The following is a 23,381-nucleotide window of genomic DNA, read 5'->3' as shown; positions in this document are numbered from 1 at the left end:
TCAGGTTTGAAGGATTGGGACGATGACGAGATCCTGGCCTCCGTTTTAGCCGTGTCCCAGCAGGAATATCTAGACACGGTGAAGAAAAGCGCCCTGCGTAGGGATCCTTCCCCCGAACACAGCTGATATCCAGCTCGTCCGCTCCTCCCGTGTCCGACCCGTCTCTGCTTGCCTTCCTCTCCACTCCCGTCCCTCCTCGACCCCACGCGTTTTTATCATGCTCACGTTGTGATCGCCACATGAATGATGCTCTTTTCTGTAAATGTACCTTTCCTACTAGCCCACGGAGGACTTGTATAGCTGCATGTTACAGAGGATGTCGACAGCCCCCCTTTCAGCCCCGAACTTCCAGACTTTCTGCTATCGAAGCCCGCAGCTGGACTGGACTGCTGCCTGCCTGGCTCCTGCAGGGGGCGCCCTGACTTTGCCTTCCCACCTTTTTAGATAGTTTTTGGATGGGTGTGCAGAGGGGGAGAATGACTCAGCCGGTGGAGCTCTCCACTTTTGTATCTTCCTGAGATCGTTTTTTTTTTTTTTTGGTTTGTTTTTTTTGGTTTCTATCTTATCAAGAGGACGTTCCAATCACCTAGGAATAACTTTTTTTTCTTATTAAGAAAGGAGAAAAAAAAAAATGGAAAAAAAATTCTTATACAGAAGAATCGAAGCGTCGTGTTCATTTGTGTCCTTGGTGTAAGGTTGGCTGATGTCAGAACCAGCAGTTCAAAGGGTGAGCCCATTCTGTAGGAACCGGCCCAGTCTCGATGGGAGCAGCCGGTTGGGCCTTGACCATGTGAATGCAGCCTCTCGATTCGCTGGGGTGGCACGGGTTCCTGGTGTTCTGATTGGTTGGCTGCATTGTCATGAAAATTGGTTCAGTGTACAACATGGAAACACCTTCTATGTACTTCTGACTTTCACACCCATTATATATTACACAACATGTTTAGATGGGTACAAGACATAGGCCAGTGATTCAATGGCCCTTATTGTCCACTAAGCCTAAATTTGTAATGTTCACAATTCTACAGATAGGGGATGTGAAATACGGCAGCGTAGGATTTATGGTGCCCTGTCTTACCTATACAAAACTTATTTCTGCATAATGAGTTTCTAGGTAAAGGATACAATACTCGGAGATGAAACTGGGTTCAGAACTTTATCACAATGGAAGTCATTTAAGGTGTAATTGTGAAGTTGTTTTATTTCCCGTCCCCTCGCAGACTTCAGAAGATCCTGGTCTCTATTAAAGGATTGATAAGAGAAGACTTAGTCCCAGTGCGATAGATAATGTTGTATATTAGTGAAGGGGTCGGTGAGGTAATATAACACACTGCGGGGGCCACATGGTGTGTCACTAACGTCACATTACCCTTATTCTGTCTAAGGTAACACAGTATGTTTAATCAAAGAAAGAGACTCCTATCTGTACAAACCTAGCGGCAGCATTTTATACACTTGTTACACGCTATAACCAATATCTGACACTAAAGCAGGACGGAGCTGGGGGCCGAGGGTGATTGGTCGGAGGGCCGCTGGTTACCCATAACTTATTGAAGCGCTCCATGGAGGAGAGTCTAAATATCAGTGCGAGGTGTCTGCAGGACGGCCAAGAGGCACCTCCGGTGGAGTGAGTTTGTTCACAGAAATATCCTTTATTCCTGCATTTGAATAAGACCTATTGGAATCTGATGATGGTGGAATATTGGAGATTACACCCAGATACTAGCAATTGGGCTCTGTGGAAATGATGGTGATGAAATTCTAAAGGGAGGGGGGGGGGGGGGTAGATTACCTAAACTGCTGCTACATCTACAACTTAAATTGATGTTACAATCTACATATTTGCTGGGAATTCTACCCAAGTCCTTAGTGTTTGTGTTTATGGTAGGATGAGGCCCCAGAGAGTTGGAGAGGAGGGGGGAGCGCAAGACACAAAGGAGTGTCTATAACCATACACCCGATGAATGTAAGCGGTATTACCAGGTTAGATGTATGGTCTGTGACTGTTCATCAGGGATAGATTTCTTGTAAAGATGTAAGAGGAGGTGTAATACCAGTGCCTGTTTGTTCTGCTGTCCATCAAGGAGAGGTGTTGGGGTGATTATGATGTGCTCCATAATACCGCAGACCGGTGATTCTATTGGGGTTATTGTATATTTTATAGTGACTTCAGTTATAATTTCAGTGGGGGGATGTTTGTTTACAGAGAGTGTGATTTCATTCACAATAATTGTGTGTTAGGACCAAAGAGAAATTGAGGTTTATTGGGTCTGAGAACTGCTTTGATTTTATAGTGTTATCCTGATCCCAGCTGGGGATGGCTACTGCTGCAGTCTGTTGTATAGTCCCCGTAGAGATTGTGAGTCCAATGGGCACAAATTGTCCTAAATATACAATACTAACATCTCCGTGAAGGCAGGATTTGGCAGACTACTCCAAGAGATCCGCAGGTTCCTCACCTTACATGTTTCTATCTGCCCTGACGAAAGGGTGGATTTGATGCATATTTGGAAAGCCTACGAGAACACTCTATAAGAGGTGCACTGAAAACCTTTATATGTTGAATCGTGCTAGGGTTGGGGTGGGGGAAGGAGAGGGGCTTCTAATTTACAGGAACTGCAGAGGATAAGTCTGAAGGGGGGTTCCTTCGCGCCTTGCAGAGCAAAGGGATAAAATAAAAATATAGCAGCATCTACACACAATAACCACAGACGTCTTAACCAGTGGTGGTAAGAGGTGAAACGAGAGCAATGTCAGAAGAACGCAGAGGAACAGCAACACCCCTGACCACATGGTGAAAGGTTATAAACACTGCGGTCAGGGCCCCTCGTGACTATTGAGAAGTCTGAGTGAGTGTTACTACAATCATTTCTGGTAAACGAGTGACCAGAAGTCAGACTTTTAAAGAAACATTTGCAAGTATAGTGTCCATCCTTGGTCCATAGTCATTAGTCCATAAGGAGAGTCCAAGGGGTATATTTACTAAACTGCGGGTTTGAATAAGCGGAGATGTTGCCTGTAGCAGCCAATCAGATTCTCGCTATCATATTGTAGAATGTACTAAATAAATGATAACTAGAGTCTGGTTGCTATAGGCAACATCTCCACTTTATCAAACCTGCAGTTTAGTAAATATAATACCTAGTATCCATTGTCTCTGGCTTACGAGGGAGCAAAGTAACTACTGAGACACTTTGGGAGGAATTTATTACAGGATGCATATTAGAGATAATCCCCTTTCCACATTGGTAGGAGGAATTCTTTTGTGGTTAAAAAAAACCAATCCGCATATAGTCAAGTTATCCTATTTACCTCTGAGCTGGAGATTTCGGCAGACCTGTATCAGTGCAGATTGAAAAGATGACGGTCTGAGCTCACACCCCCTCCTTTCTCCATACATTACAATAGAACTTGGCTACTCTAATTCTGACCATCTTGGCTGTAGCAAATTGCTATCGGTTCCTCTTTTTTTGTTTGTTTTTGTAAACGTAGTTGTATGTGGATAGTTACACTGGCACTTGGTGACTGTATCTTGCTTTGGGTTATTGGATTAATGTAACATCACTCATTCATTTTAATTGGGCATGAAAGACAGACAACACAATTAAAAAATAAATCCCGTCGTAGACCTACATCCACATTAGAAGCAATTTGTTGCATGTAACAGTAGCTGCGTAACATTGTTTGTTAGTGTATTGTAGGTTGTATTGGTTATTTAATAACTTTGCAGCTTTATCCAATACTGGGTGGGCGTGTGGGAGTTTTAGGAGGAGGAGGGGGACCAATCACATGCTCCAAGCAAGAGGTTATAGAGCTAGCAGTGCCCTGGGAAGAGTGGTTTATATATCAGCACCTGGGGGTCTGGCCGGGGGCACCTTTGAAAAATGTTTTTCTTGGTAGTACATTAGTTTTACATTTAGATGTTTTCCAACCATAAAGCAACAAAAATATGTGAAACGTTTGCAGATCATATCAGTGGGGCATATATATTATCACTATTATTATTAACCTTTATTTATAGGCGGCCATATGCGGTCCGCAGCGCCGTGCAGAGGGCAAACAACAAGACAGTACATGGTATAACAGTACAGTACAGCAACCAAATAACACTACAACTCTCAACACATCTACTGGGGGTACAAAGGGTATATTCAGCGATGGCTGAAACCCGTGGGTGCAACGAACAGGTTTAGAGCCACTGAATGAGGTGCAGAGACAATGTAGGAGGGGAGGCAATGGGCAGAGAGCCCACGGAGGAGGAGAGCAGTGTAGCTGGTGAGCAAACATTATAGGTAATGAGAGCAGGAGGGAAGAGGGCCCTGTCCACAAGAGCTTACAATCTAAAGGGAGCAGGGCAGACAAACGGTTGACACATAAGGTGAGCCAGTGTAAGGGGATCTGAGGGTAAGAAGCAAGAGTGGGAGAGATGGAGGATGAAAGAAGATGATATATATTATACACAATGATATAGATTTCTGACAAATTGAAGTGGTCATCTATAAATGACTCGGAAAGCTTGGAGGGTGCAGCTCATGATTAGCAAATTGAGAAATTCTGCAGCGCGCAGATCACGTATCATTGAAGAGTTCATCCTATGCCGGATCTTCAGTAGCAAGCTGGATGTACAACTGTGCACACTTATTGTCACCCTGGGGACCACTGTGTAAGTAAAAAGAAAACGGACAAAGCAAACATCCGCTTGTCATCCAACCACTGTGTACATATGTTGGGCCAAATCACTCACGGCCTCTGGTTCCAGCATTGTGACTCGGAAACCCCCAGATAAAACCCACATTGGCTGAGCATGGTGATTGCTAAGGACTTTCCCATAGGATGGGATCGGCCATATAACGGCAGAAAAGACAGGATTTATATCTCCCTTACCTAACTGCAGCAATAGATTTTATAAATATTGATCTAATGCTAGCTGAGCTGGCATTCCACTATCAGAAGGGATAATAGGCTTCTGTGCATCAATCTCATGCACACCTGTGGCTCCCCAGACCAGTGGCAGATTCTTAAGGGGTAATTGCCCCCCCCCCCAGCAGCACTCTCTATATGCCCTTGAATATTGGCCAAGAGGTCTGATCAAAGCAAAAGATGGGGCAGAACCAACCAATCAGAATGAAGGATAGGCGTGGCTATGCTAAATCACCCCTCCCCCCTAAAAAAAAGTCTAAGGGCTAGATTTACTAAACTGCGGGTTTGAAAAAGTGGAGATGTTGCCTATAGCAACCAATCAGATTCTAGTTATTTTATTTAGTACATTCTACAAAATGACAGAATCTGCATTTTAGTAAATATTCCCCTAAGTCCGCTCCTGCCTCAACCCAAAAAAAAAATCTTCCATACAACTCCTCTTCTCATCCAAACAACTCATCTTGTGTGACATAGATGTATATTGTATGGGTGTCATGTATTAAATATACAATAATAGTAATGTTACACAGAATGTGATTTACCCCAAACAGAAGAAAAATCCCTCTTTCATTCAATCTTTCTCCCTTCTGACTACGCTAAATGTGTCTGTACAGATGGGGTGTACTGGGTGTGGGGCGAAATTTACATCTAAAATGGGCAGTTTTTGTTCTGGCCCTATAACTTTGTCAGACCTTGAATAAAGTACACATGTTCGGTATCGCTATACGCGAGAACAGCTGATACATCTGTTATAAAAACCATCCCTGAATCTCCATTTTCTAAAGCATGCAGCACCTGGTGGGAATGGTCAACCTCCAAAAAAAATGGTCAAACCCCATAAAAAATGGTCAACCCCCATAAAAAATGGTCAACCCCCATAAAAAATAGTCAATCCCCATAAAAAATGGTCAACCACCATAAAAACAAACTAGAAATGAGTGAAAAAGGAGAAGATGTACGTCTTTAAATTAATGAAATGTGTACAAGGTTTTCAGGGAAAGGCTTTAAATGTGACACCCTGAATATATATATTTGTTCCACTGGCTAGGGACTCGCCCACAGGACATTCCTTGACACTTGGCAGGTTAGCTTATCCCAATATAGTTATATTGTGCACAAAATTCTCCTTTACATATATGCTGACACATAGTGATTTATATATTGTTTGCTTTTGAGTTTCGGACAAAGTATTTCTTTTGATTGCACATATAAATTGGTCTGAATTGTCTTTTGCTGTCGTCTCAAATGTGTCACGTGCCAGGCTCTCAGGTCCCGTTACTTACCCCTCCGCTGTCTTTCTCAGCTGTCCTTTCGTTTTTTTTTTTAACTTGTACACATTTCATTAATTTAAAGAAGCACGTCTTAACCTTTTTTCACTAGTCCATGATATCAAGATCAGTCTGCCTTCATTCCCCTCCTCACATCATGTCACTGCCCCTGTCACATGCAACCCTGTCCTCACTAACACATCACTCATCTCCTGATATACTCTGTGCTGCTGGGGACCCTGCTCCTTCCACTATATAACTCTCAGTATGTGGCTTCCTGCTGCCTCCATTCCCCTCCTCACATCATGTCACTGCCCCTGTCACATGCAGCCCTGTCCTCACTAACACATCACTCATCTCCTGATATATTCTGTGCTGCTGGAGGACCCTGCTCCTTCCACTATATAACTCAGTCTGTGGCTTCCTGCTGCCTCCATTCCCCTCCTCACATCATGTCACTGCCCCTGTCACATGCAACTCTGTCCTCACTAACACATCACTCATCTCCTGATATACTCTGTGCTGCTGGGGGACCCTGCTACTTCCACTATATAACTCTCAGTCTGTGACTTCCTGCTGCCTCCATTCCCCTCCTCACATCATGTCACTGTCCCTGTCACATGCAGCCCTGTCCTCACTAACACATCTCTCATCTCCTGATATACTCTGTGCTGCTGGGGGACCCTGCACCTTCCACTATATAACTCTCAGTCTGTGGCTTCCTGCTGCCTCCATTCCTCTTCTCACATCATGTCACTGCCTCACATGCAGCGCTGTTCTCACTAAAACAATCACACAGGCGGACAGGTCACTGCCTTCCTCAGGATCAGCACACTTATCTTCTGAAATGCTCTGTGCAGCTGTGACCGGTCCAATGATCCAGTTGCAGTGGCGCCCACGCAGGGGGGGTTTCTGGGTCTCCAGAAACCCCCCCCCCCCTCCGCTAAAAAAGTGCCCTGCATATCGGCACTGTAGTATATAGCAGCCGCGGCGCTGTCTAAGAAGCGTCCGCGGCGGTGCTACTTTGACAGCGCCGCGGCTGCTGTATACTACAGTGCAGCCGAAACAGGCAGGTCTCTAGGGTTTTTTTTTTTCTCGGGGGTGGTCTACCCTCGCCGAAATGAAAAGTGGCAACACATGAAAGAACTGATGAAGAACGTTAGCGAAAAAAGTGCTTGAACACACTTCTTAGTGTCAATCAGTGTTTTGGAAAATAAAGTGAATGTTTAGCAATAAAAAAGACTTCAATAAAGATTACATTTTAATTTTGTTGTATAGTTACCATTTGCTTTCAAATAATTGCTTATGTTTTGATTAAAAAAAATATTGGGGACCGCAAGGGGAACCATCAAGGCCCCTGCATAGTCTAAAAATAAAGCTTTTGCACATTTTCATATATACCATATATTTCATATATTATGTATGGTAAATCAATGTCCACAGGAATGCAGACAATCAATTCACAGTGACATTTCTCAGACAGGAGTTTATTCAAATACAAATGTCACCTGTGTATTGTCCCATAATTCAGCCAGCAGTCATTTGCTCCAACTTTCTACTAAGTGTAATTTCTTTGTTTTGCAATAATCAGCAGCTGCTAGCACCTCCATAATCACATACATGCAAATGTGACTGTAAATTGGGCGGGGGGGAAAGGGTAGACCATGCCCCAAATCTGCCCAAACTCTGGCCATGTAATTGCCACCACGTGCTTTTCCTAACCGTCCACGCTACATGTTTGACGTTGTGGATTTTTTGACCCGTGTAACATTGTTTCATTCAGGCTTTCTGTGAATTCTGAACGTAGAAGCCCAGGAGCAAGGAACTATTGATTCCTCTCTTAAAACAATTTCTTCCTCGGGTGATGTATGTGGGGGGGTTCAGTTACACCCCACCTTTCCCCTAACCAGTACACAGCTGCCGATGGTCTGTAATTTCCAGGGACAATCTCGGGCTTTAAAGAATTGCCCTTGGAATTTTTTTGGTTCTCAATGAGATTTTATTTTTGTGCAATACTGACCAACGGCACAGTACAGTCTGTTTTATTCTGCATATTGGATGCAGTTCTTATCACCTATTTTTAAGGGCTCTATAAGTCCTCCGTAAAGCTGGGTACACACTACAGAATTTACCACCAACTTTTTATGCCGATCGATGGTCCGATCACTCAGTCCATGGACTGCATACACACTAGCCTTGTTTTAGACGACAATGGGAAGAGCGATGTCCCGTTAGCGACTTTTTACAGCCATGTTATCATGAGCAATGACTTTAATTTCGTACACACTGAAGCAACATTTGCGGGGCATGTAACGACATACCAAAGACGTTAGAATAAAGGGGCAGAGCTTTCACTATAGCTAACGCCCAAAGCCGCATAAAAAGCGAAGGCAACAATGTCTCTTCATTCATTCCTATAAAATAGAAGTTTATTAGCATTCATAAAATTTAGAAAAAAACATTTAACTGGTAAAGTGCAATGCAATAACTATTTCCTAATAATAAAATCCCTTCGTATGTAATGGAATGCTCCATTCTCTGCGGGCACCATCGCTGATTGGTCCACAGCAGAAACGAATGCCTATGTCTGAGTGTATAAAATGACAGAGGAACCTGTTTGGCGCCGAGGAGCGTGAGAAGATGGAGAGTGAGGAGAAGGTATCAGTGGGGGTTGCGGGTGAGGAGAAGGTGTCAGTGGGGGTTGCGGGTGAGGAGAAGGTGTCAGTGGGGGTTGCGGGTGAGGAGAAGGTGTCAGTGGGGGTTGCGGGTGAAGAGAAGGTGTCAGTGGGGGTTGTGGGTGAGGAGAAGGTGTCAGTGGGGGTTGCGGGTGAGGAGAAGGTGTCAGTGGGGGTTGAGGGTGAGGAGAAGGTATCAGTGGGGGTTGCGGGTGAGGAGAAGGTGTCAGTGGGGGTTGCGGGTGAGGAGAAGGTGTCAGTGGGGGTTGCAGCTATGGAGACGGAGGCAGAGTCAGAGATGGACCAAAAAATTTTGAAAAAGTTAAGGTGGGGGATGGAGATGCTCCAGAAGAGCAAAGAGCAAAGCCAAATTGCCCAAGAGCAGTGGAGATGATGGTCAAAGTACTGGACCAGGATGACAACGACATTAAAAAAGGTGAGTAGCACATGTAATGTACCTGTTTGAAGGACTTTATTTCATTCTAGTGTCACACGAAGCAATGCAAACACCTGATTTGTAACATAGATTTTTTTTGTCAAAACAAAGAATTACCGGTGAGAAGACCTGTTTAGATACCACTGATACCACTAATGTAACACCTGTTATCAAACAAGAAAAAATTGATGTTGAATAACAAGATATCAAAGATGTTATACACAAAGGTATTTCAGTGAACATGTATAGACAACTAAATGCTTTGGGCACACACCTGTACCGTTATAATTAATCAAAATGGCGCCTGTTTTCCAAAATATATGGAGGTTAAGCCCGCTATTATTGCTATTGTGCCACATGGACCACAACATAAACTGATCTCGAGCAGTGTGCAAGGTGCGAAAATGAGAGTATTTCTGGCATTGGATATAAATTACAGATATAGAAGTTTCATTTTTATTTCCTCGTTTCGTAAAGAAATCAAAGGGAATAGAAACTCAAACGACACCAAGAAAAAAATTAAAAACCTTGAGAAAAATGTTGTTGAAATGTGTATGCTGATTGGAACTGTTCTGCCACAAACCACTGGCACCTTTAAAGTGTAATACTATTTTTTTCACTTGTCATATTCTGCAATAAAAAAAAATTATACTTTTTTTTTCCTGCAATAAAACTGTTGCACAAACACTGTGTGGTTTATTCTGGGTATTTTACAAATATTAGTTAATAAAGGTTAATATGACTTTATAAGTTGAATAGTTTATAAAGGTAAAAGTTTATAAGGGGTAAATATGAATAGGTTCCCAACATAGATGCAACGGGTAATAACACACGTGCTTTATACAAATGTAATGGTCTGCAGCCAGACACGTGCAATACACATGTATACAAAACACAAGTCAGTGATCTGCGGATACCGCACTACGTGGGACTGGTACAGTCATCACAAATTAACATACACACGCCGCCCAGGTTGAGGAAGTATTGGAGAATTGTCGTGGATTGGTCGAAAATTAATACACACTACACAACGGAAAGGAGATTGGAACCAAAATATTGAACTGTACGACCAACCAAATGAGGCGACAATTGTCCATTTGGGCAGACTTTCGACCGTCGTGTCACTGCACACACTGACCCGACTTTCGAACGAGCGGTCGTATGTCGGCTGGCTGAGCCGATTATTGCACATAAACCCTGTAGTGTGTACCCAGCTTAAGTCAAGATTTATTTACGAGTATTTAAATTGCAATCCAATGAAATTGTAATGAAGTTCCGTAAGCTGTTACTCATACCAAAGTGACTACAGGGTCAGTTACATAGCGCAGACATCGTACTCCACCCTTCCCACGACGAATGCAAACGCAACGTTTATGAGCAATACGATATTTATTGCTATTAAATGCTTTTGGTTGTAAATCATCCAACGGTCAGCTGCTTCAGGAAGCTCTCCGCTGTAATAATACGGTCCTTGTATTAAGGTGTCTCACTTAATACCTGTTTAAATTACACGTTGTCGCACAAGTGGGTGGAGCATGCTTCCTGAGTATATACAGACAGATGGATGTGTATTGCCTTTGGTTAGACACAAAAACCACGCAAGTGTTTTGCTATTTATTTATTTTGTCTTTAAGAGAAAAAAATACTCTCTCCCTCTTTCTTTATATATTTCTTTTTTTTTACATGTTGTTTATAGTTTCTTCTTTGCTTCAAAACAGTGCAAACACTGTTGCAAAGGAAGCTCCATTACCCAGGCTGTTACAGTGTTACCAAGTGAAAATATTTGTGTACTGCATCAGGAAAGAGGAAATGTTTATCAGTAAACTGACAAGCAACTTAAAATAACGCTGTGATCCTTTTCTGCTAAAACCCTGCACCATGCATTATTAAAATGAATGCCATAGAGTGCCCCTCACCAAGTAACATATATACATACTGCCTCACACACCAACACCCAGCCTGTTCCCCATTCAACGTAAACATGCACAAAGGAAATATTTATGTCACATTGCTCTGACAATCTCCCGCTCACTCATCTCACACGCCATTGGCTGCTTCAATCATTGTATTTAAATGTTATCATAGCTCTGATCCCTGATTGGCTGGCAGGTTGTTTTCCCCAGCAAACCACATCCCTCTGTCTGCAATTACCTGGAACTCTAACTGATATGGTCCTCATTCAGTTATCAGAGGGAGTGCAGAGCAGAGCAGGGGAGACTGCAGAGCAGGGGATACAGCAGCAGAAGATCCATCATCATTTTGGAACATTGTGATCTGGAAATGATAAGCAGCCTTCTGGACACTCTGAACCCAAATTCAGGTAAGAAAATTTTCGCCCTTCTCCCCTCATTCCTGAACTATAACCGCCTCCATCTCTCTTGTCTTAGTAAAAACTTAGGTATACACTCTGCGGCTCTCTAGCTGGAGTGGAACTACTAGTCACAGCATGCCTAGGCAATGAAAGAAGGCAGGGCTTGATGGGACTTGTAGTTTTACAAGACGACAGTCACAGGTTGCAGAACCCTCCAGCGATCTCTATAAGGCATTTGCTTTACCCCGGTTAGGTTACAGCAAAGGGCTCCCAGCTCCATGTATAATATCATATTACGGGCTCTAATTTGTCCAGTTCTTGGACACATGGCACAAGATTTTTTTTTTTGTTTGTTTTTTCTTTTCTTATTATTTAGTTCTGTTTTTCAGTGTGCTGTATAACTTATAATTTAATGAATGCTGGTATGGAAACACAATGGGATAAGGATAAAGGTGGTCATTCAGGGAGCGCAAATCGTCCACCGAACCGGTGTAAAACAATCTTTGCACCCGCTGCGCCTTGATTGGCGCAAGTGCTCGTAGAATTTTGCGCTTCTACGCTACAGGACAAAAGCACATTTCTAAGTGCTGTCTGAGCAATAGAATAAAAAGCTTTTAAAGCGACGTATATAATAAAAGAGACTAACTTCTTCCATCACTCTCATGATTGATTTAAGTCATGGCTGTGGGTAAACTGTATTTTAGGACAAAAATATTTATTTGAAAGAAAGGGGTGTTTGTGGAATGGTAGAAGGTTGGATCCTGAACTTTTCTCGCTGCTTCCTTGGAGATTTTTCTACCTATCTGAAGGGGGGACAATCCACACACAAGGGTGCAAAATTAAGGCGGCTCGAGCGTGCTTGGAATATGTGTAATGGTGAAGTCACGTTTGCGGAGGTAGTATTTTGTGTGCATGTATGGCACTATGTATGCCGTCTACTGTATACATGCACCTTTTTAGCAGCACGTGGAAACTGGGCTTACAATTTGGCAACTATATCTTTATAGCAAAGATTCTTGTGTATCCTCCCTGGATTTGAGTTAAAAAATCATCCCTTGAATTTGTTGTCTCCTGCAATGAACACAATACTCAAAGTTAATGACTAATGATCTATAGAGTAAACCAGATCCCTCTCCTACTGCAGCCAACGATTCTGCTGTCCTTAGTTGTTCATTGACTATACCGTTGAAGAGGCTCCTTAGAGACTGGCTTCCGCACACCTCAGGTGTAATGTGGTTTATCATGTTGTTGTAGGTAAGGACAAGGCATGTTTCGAGAAGATGTACAAGTTGGGGGCTGTGCTAGGACGCGGTGGATTTGGCACGGTGTACGGGGCGCAGAGACTGACAGACCACATGCAGGTGAGTGTTGCAGGAATTGGCTGCTCTTCTTTTACTGTCTCTCTGTACAGATAGGTTCTAATTGCTCTCTGGCTCCCCCAGGTGGCTGTGAAACATATAACCAAGAGCCGTGTGGTGGACTGGGTTCATCTGGTAAGACTTTTGCATTTAGTCCCGCTGACTTTTATCTATGTTTCTCTGTAATTATTTTTAGAAATGAAAATGTATATTTTTAGATATAGCATGCTGCTTACACAACCCGCTTCTTTATTATTACCGAAATCTTCTTTAATTCACTACTTATTATTCATATACCATTTTGTGCTTCAGGATTTCCTCTCTTTAGAGCACACCGGTTGCCTGGACACGGTGGAAGCAGCCAGTAAATGGTCTGAACCAATATTCCTGGGAATGCAGCCAATCAGTTTATCAGGGAGGTGTGACATCACTTTGTACGGTGATGTCACTAGTTCCTGATGAATTGATCGCAGGTTTCCATCCCTTGAATTGACTCTTTACAGACTGTAGTAGAAAGATTTACTGATGGTCGACATGTTTTATTGCCATATTGTTTATACATTTCTCAATTGTGAGAGAATAGTAGCATCTTGATGGAGAAAGGGGTCCAGGGGGTGAAAATAAGGGGCTAATAACACCATTCTGACCCCAAATCATTGATTTTTATAAATACTATGTGGAATTTATGAGTCAGAGATTGCCATATCTCTTACTGGACTCCATTGTTTTTTATTACTGAATTTTCCTGGATACTAATTCAGCCCACAATACAGCTGCCCCCACTCTGTGTAGGTGATGGGTGCACTTTTAATCCATTATAACAACCATACTATGATCCTACATCTGCCTAATTTCATCTACCGACTTCCTGAATCTGTCCATTCTTCCCTGTTTGACGCGTTTTGTATCTCTCCGGTCTCCTTCCCTAGTTCTTATTATGAACTTTTGCAATTGCAGAGCAATTTTTCCCGTGTGCCCATGGAAGTGTATCTGATGCTCAAGGTCAAAGGTCACCGTGGCGTCATCGAACTGTTGGATTGGTTTGAGACACCCGACAGTTTTCTACTGGTGATGGAGGTGCCGGAACACTGCCGGGACTTGTTTGACGTCATCACGGAGCAAGGGCCCCTAGAAGAAGATGTGGCGCGTAGCCTCTTCCGGCAGGTGGTGGACGCGGTCCGACACTGCCACTCCCACGGGGTCGTCCATAGAGACATTAAGGACGAAAACCTCTTGGTCAACACCCAATCGGGAGATATCAAACTCATTGACTTTGGCTCAGGGGCTTTGCTCCATGACTCCATCTATACTGACTTTGATGGTGAGTAGACCACACTGAAGTGGATTTGTCACCTACATATAGTCTCTGGGCTTTCAATTCACAGTGATCTAGTGATATCACCGCGCAAAGTGTCTCAGCGATGTCCATAGTTCTTAATAAATTCATTGGCCCCTTTCCAATTCATCATTATCCAGCCCAAAACATGTCTGCAGCCACTGAGAGCTAGTGACAGGTCTAATTTAATTTAAAAAAAAAAATCAAACCGATATGTGCAGGTACATTCATATGTAAATATAATTATATACAATAAACAAATGTAAAAAGATAAGTAACTTTATAACTGAATAATACTCTGCATGGGACAGCAATGGGTGCGCTAAGTGACCAATTTAAGGCCACATTTCAGGTATGAAAGCATTTACATTGTTAATCACACTGGGATAGACATATAGGTTAAGATTAATGAACACACTTGTTTAAAAAAAAGTTATAAACCATTAAACTACCCATAACCCCCACACTTCACTATAAATAGTCACAATTTTCAGTTATATAAGTTTCGAACTTCCTAAATATGTTCTACAATTATTTTTTTTATATCAGGATTATTTAGGATTTCTACTGCATGTGTTTAAGATAAATCTAAAATGTAGAGAAGATTTAATCAGTATAACAGTAACATGTAATGTGGATGCTGTAATGGGCACCGCTATGGGGGAAATGTATCCCCCCCCCCCGTGACTCTATATGTTGCAGTACAGGAAATTACAGGAAAAATACCTACACAGTACAGTAAGAAGTCGTACCCACTGATAGTGACAAACATTGCTAGGTAAAGACATTGATAAAAAATCTTTGTCCTCGCTTCTAACAGAGCGTTTGCTGCAGGGAGGCTTTTAAAGCGCACTTCTGTAACGTTCTGAAATAGTGTACTATGTACATACTGAGTACTCCCATAGAACCCCTTTATACTGCACCGAGCGTTAGCGTTTCTAAACGCTAATAAGCAATGTTGAGTTTGATGCAGTCTATAGGGAACCTTTGTTAGAATCTGTCTGTGTACAGGTCCATTTGCTACTTTCTAAACCATCAGCGATAAAGTGCGTTTACCAGGCATTTAGAATACGCTTTGAACACATATTATAAACGCCCATGCGTGCTAGGCTTAAATCACAGAATTAAAATAATACAATATATACCCTAGTATTTGAAGCAGAAATTATATTTTGCTGCACAATTGATATTTCTTCATTGTAAACCAACCATGTTCTTGTCCACAGGCACACGGGTGTACAGTCCCCCGGAATGGGTGGCATTCCGGAAGTACAAGGCTGCACCAGCGGCCATCTGGTCTCTGGGTGTCCTGCTGTATGACATGGTGTGTGGGGACATTCCGTTTGAAAGAGATGAAGAGATAATACAAGCTCAACTCAGCTTCAGGACCAGTGTATCTCCAGGTGAGAGACCCCCATCGATTATTTGTGATTCTTCCCAAATGTAACTGCAGCGTTCTATGTCCAGTGTAGTCCCCTGTATTCCTATTCAGTGGTCCCACTTAATGACCCGCACAGCCAAATTTATATTGACTTACCTCTGGTCAGGTGTGTGCAAGCAGCGCGTGGAAGGTGGCAGAGAGGAGGACAAAAATGTATCTTTTTAATTTAGGCAAAAAAAATAATGTTATTTGCGTTTGCTAGCCAGGCTCATTTTTTGTGGCGAAACGCGTTTTTCCATAATACCCACAGTGCATTCTACACAGACTGATTTAAAAGCACATATACAGTGATTGGTCAGTGTGAATTGCTGCCGGCTCGCACGAAAAGTGGGAGTAAGGGAGGGGCTGACGCATCTGTGTGTTTTAGGGTTAGTTACACAAGGGATGTGCATCTGAAATAATAAATACATCTCTCTCTCTTTCCAGAATGTGAGAACTTAATCCACTGGTGTTTATCCACTCGCCCCTCAGAACGTCCCACTGTGGAAGAGATTCTTCAGCATCCTTGGATTAAGGAAGGGTGCACATAATGTCTTAAATGCAAAGCAATAGGCACCTAAAAATCTCGAAATGCACTAAAGAGACTGCCTGCCAAACACAAATCACGCCACTAGAGGGCTCCCTACACTATCTCAGGTCATGCCACTAGAGGGCTCCCTCTACTATCTCAGGTCAGGGCACTGGAGGGCTCCCTCCACTATCCCAGGTCAGGCCACTATAGGGCTCATTCCTCTGTCCTGGGTCAGGTCATTAGAGGGCTCCCTCCACTATCCCAGGTCAGGCCACTAGAGGGCTCCCTCCACTATCCGGGGTCAGGCCACTAGAGGGCTCCCTATGCTATCTCATGTCAGGGCACTAGAGGTCTCCCTCCACTATCCCAGGTTGGGCCACTAGTGGGCTCCCTCCACTATCCCAAGTCAGACCACTCCTCTGTCCTGGGTCAGGTCATTAGAGGGCTTCCTCCACTATCCCAGGTCAGACCACTAGAGGGCTCCCTCCACTATCCCGGGTCAGACCACTAGAGGGCTCCCTCCACTATCTCGGGTCAGACCACTAGAGGGCTCCCTCCACTATCCTGGGTCAGGCTGTTAGAGGGCTCACTCCGCTGTACCAGGTCAGGTTATCTGACGTCTATCTGAAAATTTGTCCCTGTAAACTCCCTTTTTTTTAAGGAGCTAAAAAAAGATATTTTGACATCCCAGATAAGGAATTTTTAATAAAATATGGTGTAAAATTAGTTGTTCCATCAGCGGTACTCCTTTACTTTTATATCCCTTTGTAACCCTTGGCCAGTAGACATGAATGACCGCCCAGGGTCATCGCTGCAGTAGTTGTAGGGGATCTCCCTGCTCTGTACTCTAATTCATCCCGACGATGTTAATTGTAGCAGTGAGACCACCTTCCTTTGTTCTACAACAGCTGGAGACCCGTAGGGGCCGAAGCCGGGTGCTCATCCCTGACATTCATAGATCCAGCTCATGGAAAGCTTTCGTGTGTCTGAGCAACCATGGAAGATGTCGCTGGAACAGTAAATACTGTGTATTCAACTAATAATGTGTCCAGATGACCATGAGTTTTAGATATTTGATGTTTTTTTTATCTAAAAGTTTGTAAATATATGTTTTTACCTGTTATTTAATAAATGGCTACCAATGCATTTTTTTTTATACAAAACTGTGTTGTGTCTCCTGTTGTCTTCACCAAAACTTCTACTTAGTGACACATATCTTTCCATCAGTCTAACTTGTTCTACCTTAATTGACAGTCTGGGCCCTTCTTCAGGACTTCGGTTCACCCCTTTAAATTTATCAGTGACAGTGACTGTGTTCTAGAGTCCTCCAGAGTGGAGCTGCGGGTACAAATTTAGCTACTGTCAGCACTTACCCACGGCTCCGACTGAAGACAAAATGAAGCAGTCAGTGGTGCCCAGAAGAAAGTAACTGGGGGTCTCTTCAGTTGATAAAACATCCATATAGGATTGTGACCTAGTGAAAACTCCCAGTGACATATACAATTATCCCTGCAACATTAGCTTCCCCAGTACCTCCCCTCAGACCTCCCCTCCATCATCCTAGGTGACTTTAACATTCTCATCGACAATCCCACTGACTTAGTGTCTATCAAACTTCTTGCACTTTCATCCTCCTTTGGCCTCTCACGATGGACTTCGTCCCCCACCCACTGTCTCGGTCACTCGTTTGACCTTGTCTTCTCCCGTCAGTGTGCTCTCCCTTCCCACTCTGTGACCACCATCCCCTCTTCTTCACACTATCCTCACCGCCTGCACCCCTCACCATGCCCAAATCAAACCTTACTAGACACAATCTTGATGCTCTTGAACCTGCTATTCTGTCCTCTTCGCTTGAAACTCTCCCCTCTATCAGCCCTGGGCTACCCCAACCAGCCAACCTTCCTCTACAACTATACCCTTACCACCGCTCTTCACGCTGCCGCCCCTGCTTCTTCTGTCCACATTTGCCGTTCTAATTCCCAACCTTGACACTTCAAATTTACCCGGTTCCTTCAATAATGCGCACGTACTGCCGAACGCTACTGGAGGAAATCTCGCTCTTTCGAAGACTTCCTTCAGTTCAAGTTCATCCTCTAATCCTATGGTTCTGCCCTCTCCCTTGCTAAACAATCTTTCTTTAATTCTCTCATCTCTTCACAATCCTCCAATCCCCACCGATTTCTGATTTCAACACCCCCCCTTCCACCCGCTCTTACTGCCACTAACTTTACCTCCTTTTTCACTTTATCACAGTCAAGGCTATCGGACACAAAATCTCCTCCTCTCATCACTTTTCTGCCACCCTTACCACTCCACCCTCCTCTCCGTCCAGCCACCACCTATTGTGCTCCTTTCGTCCCCCTATGGGTGACGAAGTTCATTCTCTTATACTTTCCTCTCCCCCATCAACCTGCCCCCTGGATCTATCCCTTCTCACCTCCTTCGCTCCCTCTCCCCCACTTTCTGCTCCCTCTTTGCTCACCTCTTTAATCTATCCCTCTCCACTGGCATCTTCCCATCATCCTTTACACATGCTCCTATCTCACCCATTCCTAAAAATTCCAATCTTGACCCCACCTCTCTCTCTAACTACCGTCCCATTTCATCTTCTCCCCTTTGTCTCCAAAATACTTAAGCACTTGTCTGCAGCCCGCTCACCAGCAACCTCTCTGACAACTCTCTCCTTGATCCTCTTTAATCTGGCTTCTGCCCTCTCCACTCCACAGAATCTGCTCTGACCAAAGTCTCTAACGATCTTCTCTTGGCCAAATCCAGGGGCCACTTCTCCCTGCTTATCCTCCTGGACCTCTCTGCTGCCTTTGATACCGTGGATCACCCTCTCCTACTGTACAACCTTCACACCATTGGCCTCTCTGACGCAGTTCATATATGGATCACCTCTTACCTCGACACCAACTCTGTCTCTGTTTCTACTTCGTTTCCCCCACCCCATCAATCTTTCTTGTACGATTCCCACAGGGTTCTGTCCTTGGCTCTCTCTGCTCTTTTCTCTGTACACCTCCTCTCTGGGTGAACTCATAAGCTCCATCGGCTTCCAGAATCACCTCTATGCCGACGACACTCAAGTCTACCTGTCATCTCCTGATCTCTTCCCTTTCCTCCTCTCTCTGGTGTCCAGTTGCCTCTCCGCCATCTCCTCCTAGACGTCCTTGCGCTTCCTGAAACTCAACATGTCCAAAACTTAACTTATTGTTTTCCCTCCATCAAGAGTCTCCTCCCCTCCCAACCTTTCTATTACTATTGATAATATCACTATCGTCTCTGTTCCCCAACTCTGCTGCCTGGGGTCATTCTTGACTCTGCCAATGTTGCAGCTAGACTAATCTTCCTCTCTCGCTGCTCCACATCTGTCTCTCCTCTCTGCCAAGCCTTGCATTGTCTCCCCTTCCCCTACAGAATCCTCTTCAGACTCCTCAGCCTAACGTAGAAGGCCCTCTCCAACTCTACTGCTCCCTACATCTCCAACCTCATCTACAAACATAATTCCTCTTGCCCTCTCTGGTCGGCCAATGACTGTTGAATTTACTCCCCTCTGGTAACTATCTACATCTCGCTCCAAGATTTCTCCCGTGCTGACCTCCACCACTGGAACGATCTCCCTCATTCTATCAGACCATCCCCTAGCCTGTATAGCACCAAGCGGTCATTGAAAATCCACCTGTTCTTATAAGCCTATCAGTCCTCAACTTAACTATTTTACCATGTAGTATACCTCACCCTCCTTCATCCTCCATCTCTCCCTCTCTTGCTTCTTGCCCTAAGATCCCCTTTCACCGGCTCATCCCCTGTGTCATCTGTTTGTTTGCCCCCTTCCCTTTAGATTGTAAGCTCTTGTGAGCAGGGCCCTCTTCCCTTCTGTTCTCATTACCTATAACTTTTGCTTACCAGCTACAATGCACACCTCCTCCTTGGGCTCTCTGGCTATTGACTCCACTCTATTGAATTTAAACCACTTTCAGTGGCTCTAAACCTGTTAGTTGCTCCCACACTAATGGGCACAGGTTTCAGCCTGCGCTGTACATATCCCTTGCACTTCAGTAGCTGTGTTGAGAGTTGTAGTGTTATTTGGTTACTGTGTTGTACTGTTATACTATGTACTGTCTTGTTGTTTGTCCTCTGTACGAGGCTGCGGACCTCATGTGGCTCCCTATAAATAAAGATGAATAATAATATTGTCAATTGTGAGGACACAATGGGCCTTTTCTTCTGGACAAAACCATGTTACAATGCAAGGGGTGCAAATTAGTCTATTATTTTGCAGATGAATGAAATACTGGCTGTTTTTTCATGTAACACACAAATACTCGATAGCTTATTTCTACACTGCAATTAAAAGTTGATCTAGGACATGCCCTACCCCAATTATAGATCTGCCATCACATTTTAAATTTACCTCCCCCCTCCAATGCAACATGGTTTTGCCCAGGTGCAAAGTTACTCAATTGTTTTGCTTTCCTTTCCTTAATGAATCAGGCTCAATGTGTGAACTTATTCAGTCACCACTAGAGGGCAAATGACAGAGATTTTAGGAGGATTAACAAAGGATATACTGGTCTACTAAAAAACCAAAACCTCTATATGTGTGAATCCCATTTAATCATTATATAATCAATCTATAAATAAGAAGGACAATTTACACAAACTATATTGTATAAATATTAAGCGATACATATCTATTTTAATTTAATCACTGGATTTCAACACTTTTAATATAACACCTATTAATATATCAAAAAAATACTATTTTACTTTTTTTTATATAAATTTCTTTGACCTTGTCCTAAGGGAAATTGTGTTGACAGTGAATTAATGAAGAATATTTTAATTATTATTGCTATCAGTTATGGTTCAGTGCACCACACTCTCTCCTGTTCTTGAGAATCCAATTGTCACAGTGCACTTATCTACTGAAATAATCTGTGCTGCTGTGGATAATCTGTTGTCCTAACCCCACATATAAAACCTGGAGACACTCAGATAGAGACAGGTGACAAGCTGATCAGACTAGTCAGATGTACCCTAAAAATGTAAGTAAGTTAAAATGGTAAGTGCCCTACACAAAATAATTTGTTTCATCTTCTACTCTTATTGCATAATGATATCAATTGTGAAAACGTGTAAATGACCCTTTAAATTGCTCGCAAAGAAAAAACGTTGTGCAATATTATTTCTATAATTTATTTACTATACTGACCCTAGATGCATTTTCGCAGGGTATTTTCCTCAAACTAGTAATTTCTGCTGCAATAACTTCTACTCAGTAAAACACTAAAAAATAGACATGGCAGTGATTGTGGATTCTATAAGAGCGCATACAACACTTTATATACATATCTTCTGTGGGCCTAAAGATCTTTCCCAGGTGCGACCCTACCCAAAAATCCCCTTACTGGAAATCTAGGCTGGCAACATTCGCATCAATGTTAGTTTTGCGTGCAAATAAGTCACTTTATTGTTGGAAAACCAGGATAATATAAAGTAGCGTCTATCGTTATAGCAGACATAGACTGGAATGTAGGCAAAACTATTATTATTGTTGTTATTAATTTTTATTTATAGGGCGGCACAAAGTGTCCGTAGCGCCGTACAAGGACAAACAATGGCACAGTACAAGGTTAAACAGCACGGTACAATTCAGGGGCGCAAACAGTATTTTTAAGGGTGGGTTACCCCCCAGAAAAAAAAAATATATGTAGAGAGAGAGAGAGCTGCTGCGCATGCGGCCGCATGCGCAGTAGCTCCATTTCGGTGGCACTGTATTGTACAGCAGCTGCGGCGCTGTCAAAGAATCGTCCGTGGCGGTGCTGTATTGTACTACAATAGAGCACTGCCGCGGACGCTTCTTTGACAGCGCCGCGGCTACTATACAGTACAGTGCCGCTATGTTGGTGCACTGTTTAGCCCCGGTTCTTTGCGGAGGGGGGGTTTCTGGAGAACCAGAAACCCCCCTGCGTGCGCCCCTGCAATTAACAGTAAGCACTATAACTCTGGGAGCTCAAAGCACAGCTAGAGAAGGTGAGGGATAATCAGTACAATCTGGTAACCTAAGCCCAAGAGGGTGGCGCGGATGACAGGTTAAGAGCCACTGAGAGGAACAGAGAGAAGTCGAGAGGAGTCGGAGGGCAGAAGGTGGTGGGCTGAGTAGCCCGAGAGCAAAGTTAAAAGTGGTGGAAACAGGAGGAGAGAAAGCCCTGCTCAAAGGAGCTTACAATCTAAAGGGAGGGGAAGACAGACAGAGACACAAGGGTGAGACGGAGAAACGGGTGAAACGAAGACAGAGTCGAGGAGGGGGGAACCAACATAAACTGGGCTGCGTGCTTCGATGGTGAAATCGGTATCCCGATGCTTGGGATAGTGACACCAAGTATATCTACGAAAAAAATCACGAACACTTCAATAACAACATAATTAAAATGTAAACTTACCTTTGCAGCGACGGCGGAGATTACCGAAAGTACTGGTATGCGACCGTTGCTAAATCCGAAGATGCTGGATGCCGACTCTTGATTTTGACGTCACCGAAGACGGCGACATCTATTTGAAGAGGTATGTTAAAGTTAGAGTTAGGGTTAGGGTAACGGTGCACCGAACGTCGGGAATTTACGTCACGTCAAAATCAAGCGCCGGCATCCAGCAACTTCTGAATTACCAGCAGTCGCATATCAGTACTTTCGTTAATCTCTGCCGTAGCTGTAAAGGTAAGTGTACATTCTAATTATATGTAACCCCCTGTCACTGTGTGTAGTGTGGGGTGCAAAGGGTACACAGTGCACCTCCTTCTCAAGCCCTGGCTAGCTGATGGGCATGGGTGTAAATGATCAGGGGGTCCCTGCACATGCAGGTGTTTCTCTGTAGTTAGTGGGACACAGGTAATGTCACTTTGTAATGCAGTGTAAAAGTCACAATAATTTGGGCGCCAGACCATCTCTATAACAAACTGAAATTTTATTTACACTCTTCCTCCAGCACGATAATCATAATGGTTGCAGAATATATACATCTCCTTACTCTCTCCAGCACAGTTCTTAATGAGAAATACGAATATGGTTGCAAATATCTTATCACTCCTCCTGCACAGTTCTTAATGTTATCCAGATGTTAAAT

General features: G+C 43.5%; 2 protein-coding genes across 6 annotated transcripts in view; both read left to right on the top strand.

Moving 5' to 3' along the window:
- OTUD5 (OTU deubiquitinase 5) overlaps positions 1-659 on the top strand; it is a 28,682-nt gene extending 28,023 nt beyond the window's left edge. For all 5 annotated transcript variants that reach the window (XM_075185532.1, XM_075185530.1, XM_075185529.1 and 2 more), the window contains one exon: positions 5-659. In XM_075185532.1, the coding sequence (XP_075041633.1) occupies positions 5-126 (122 nt within the window). In that variant the 3' untranslated portion in view covers positions 127-659. The remainder of the gene's footprint in view (positions 1-4) is intronic.
- Positions 660-11,455: 10,796 nt separating this feature from the next.
- PIM2 (Pim-2 proto-oncogene, serine/threonine kinase) lies at positions 11,456-17,411 on the top strand. The gene is made up of 6 exons (XM_075185526.1): positions 11,456-11,619; positions 12,865-12,971; positions 13,053-13,103; positions 13,926-14,289; positions 15,531-15,707; positions 16,172-17,411. The coding sequence occupies exons 1-6, from the start codon at positions 11,580-11,582 to the stop codon at positions 16,273-16,275; spliced, it is 843 nt and encodes a 280-aa protein (XP_075041627.1). The 5' UTR covers positions 11,456-11,579; the 3' UTR covers positions 16,276-17,411.
- Positions 17,412-23,381: the final 5,970 nt, after the last annotated feature.

This window comes from Mixophyes fleayi, chromosome 9, assembly GCF_038048845.1.
Source record: "Mixophyes fleayi isolate aMixFle1 chromosome 9, aMixFle1.hap1, whole genome shotgun sequence".
Classification (NCBI taxonomy): Eukaryota; Metazoa; Chordata; class Amphibia; order Anura; family Limnodynastidae; genus Mixophyes; species Mixophyes fleayi.
The sequence above is the reverse complement of the archived record's forward strand: the minus strand, read 5'-3'. Positions and strand labels throughout refer to the sequence as shown.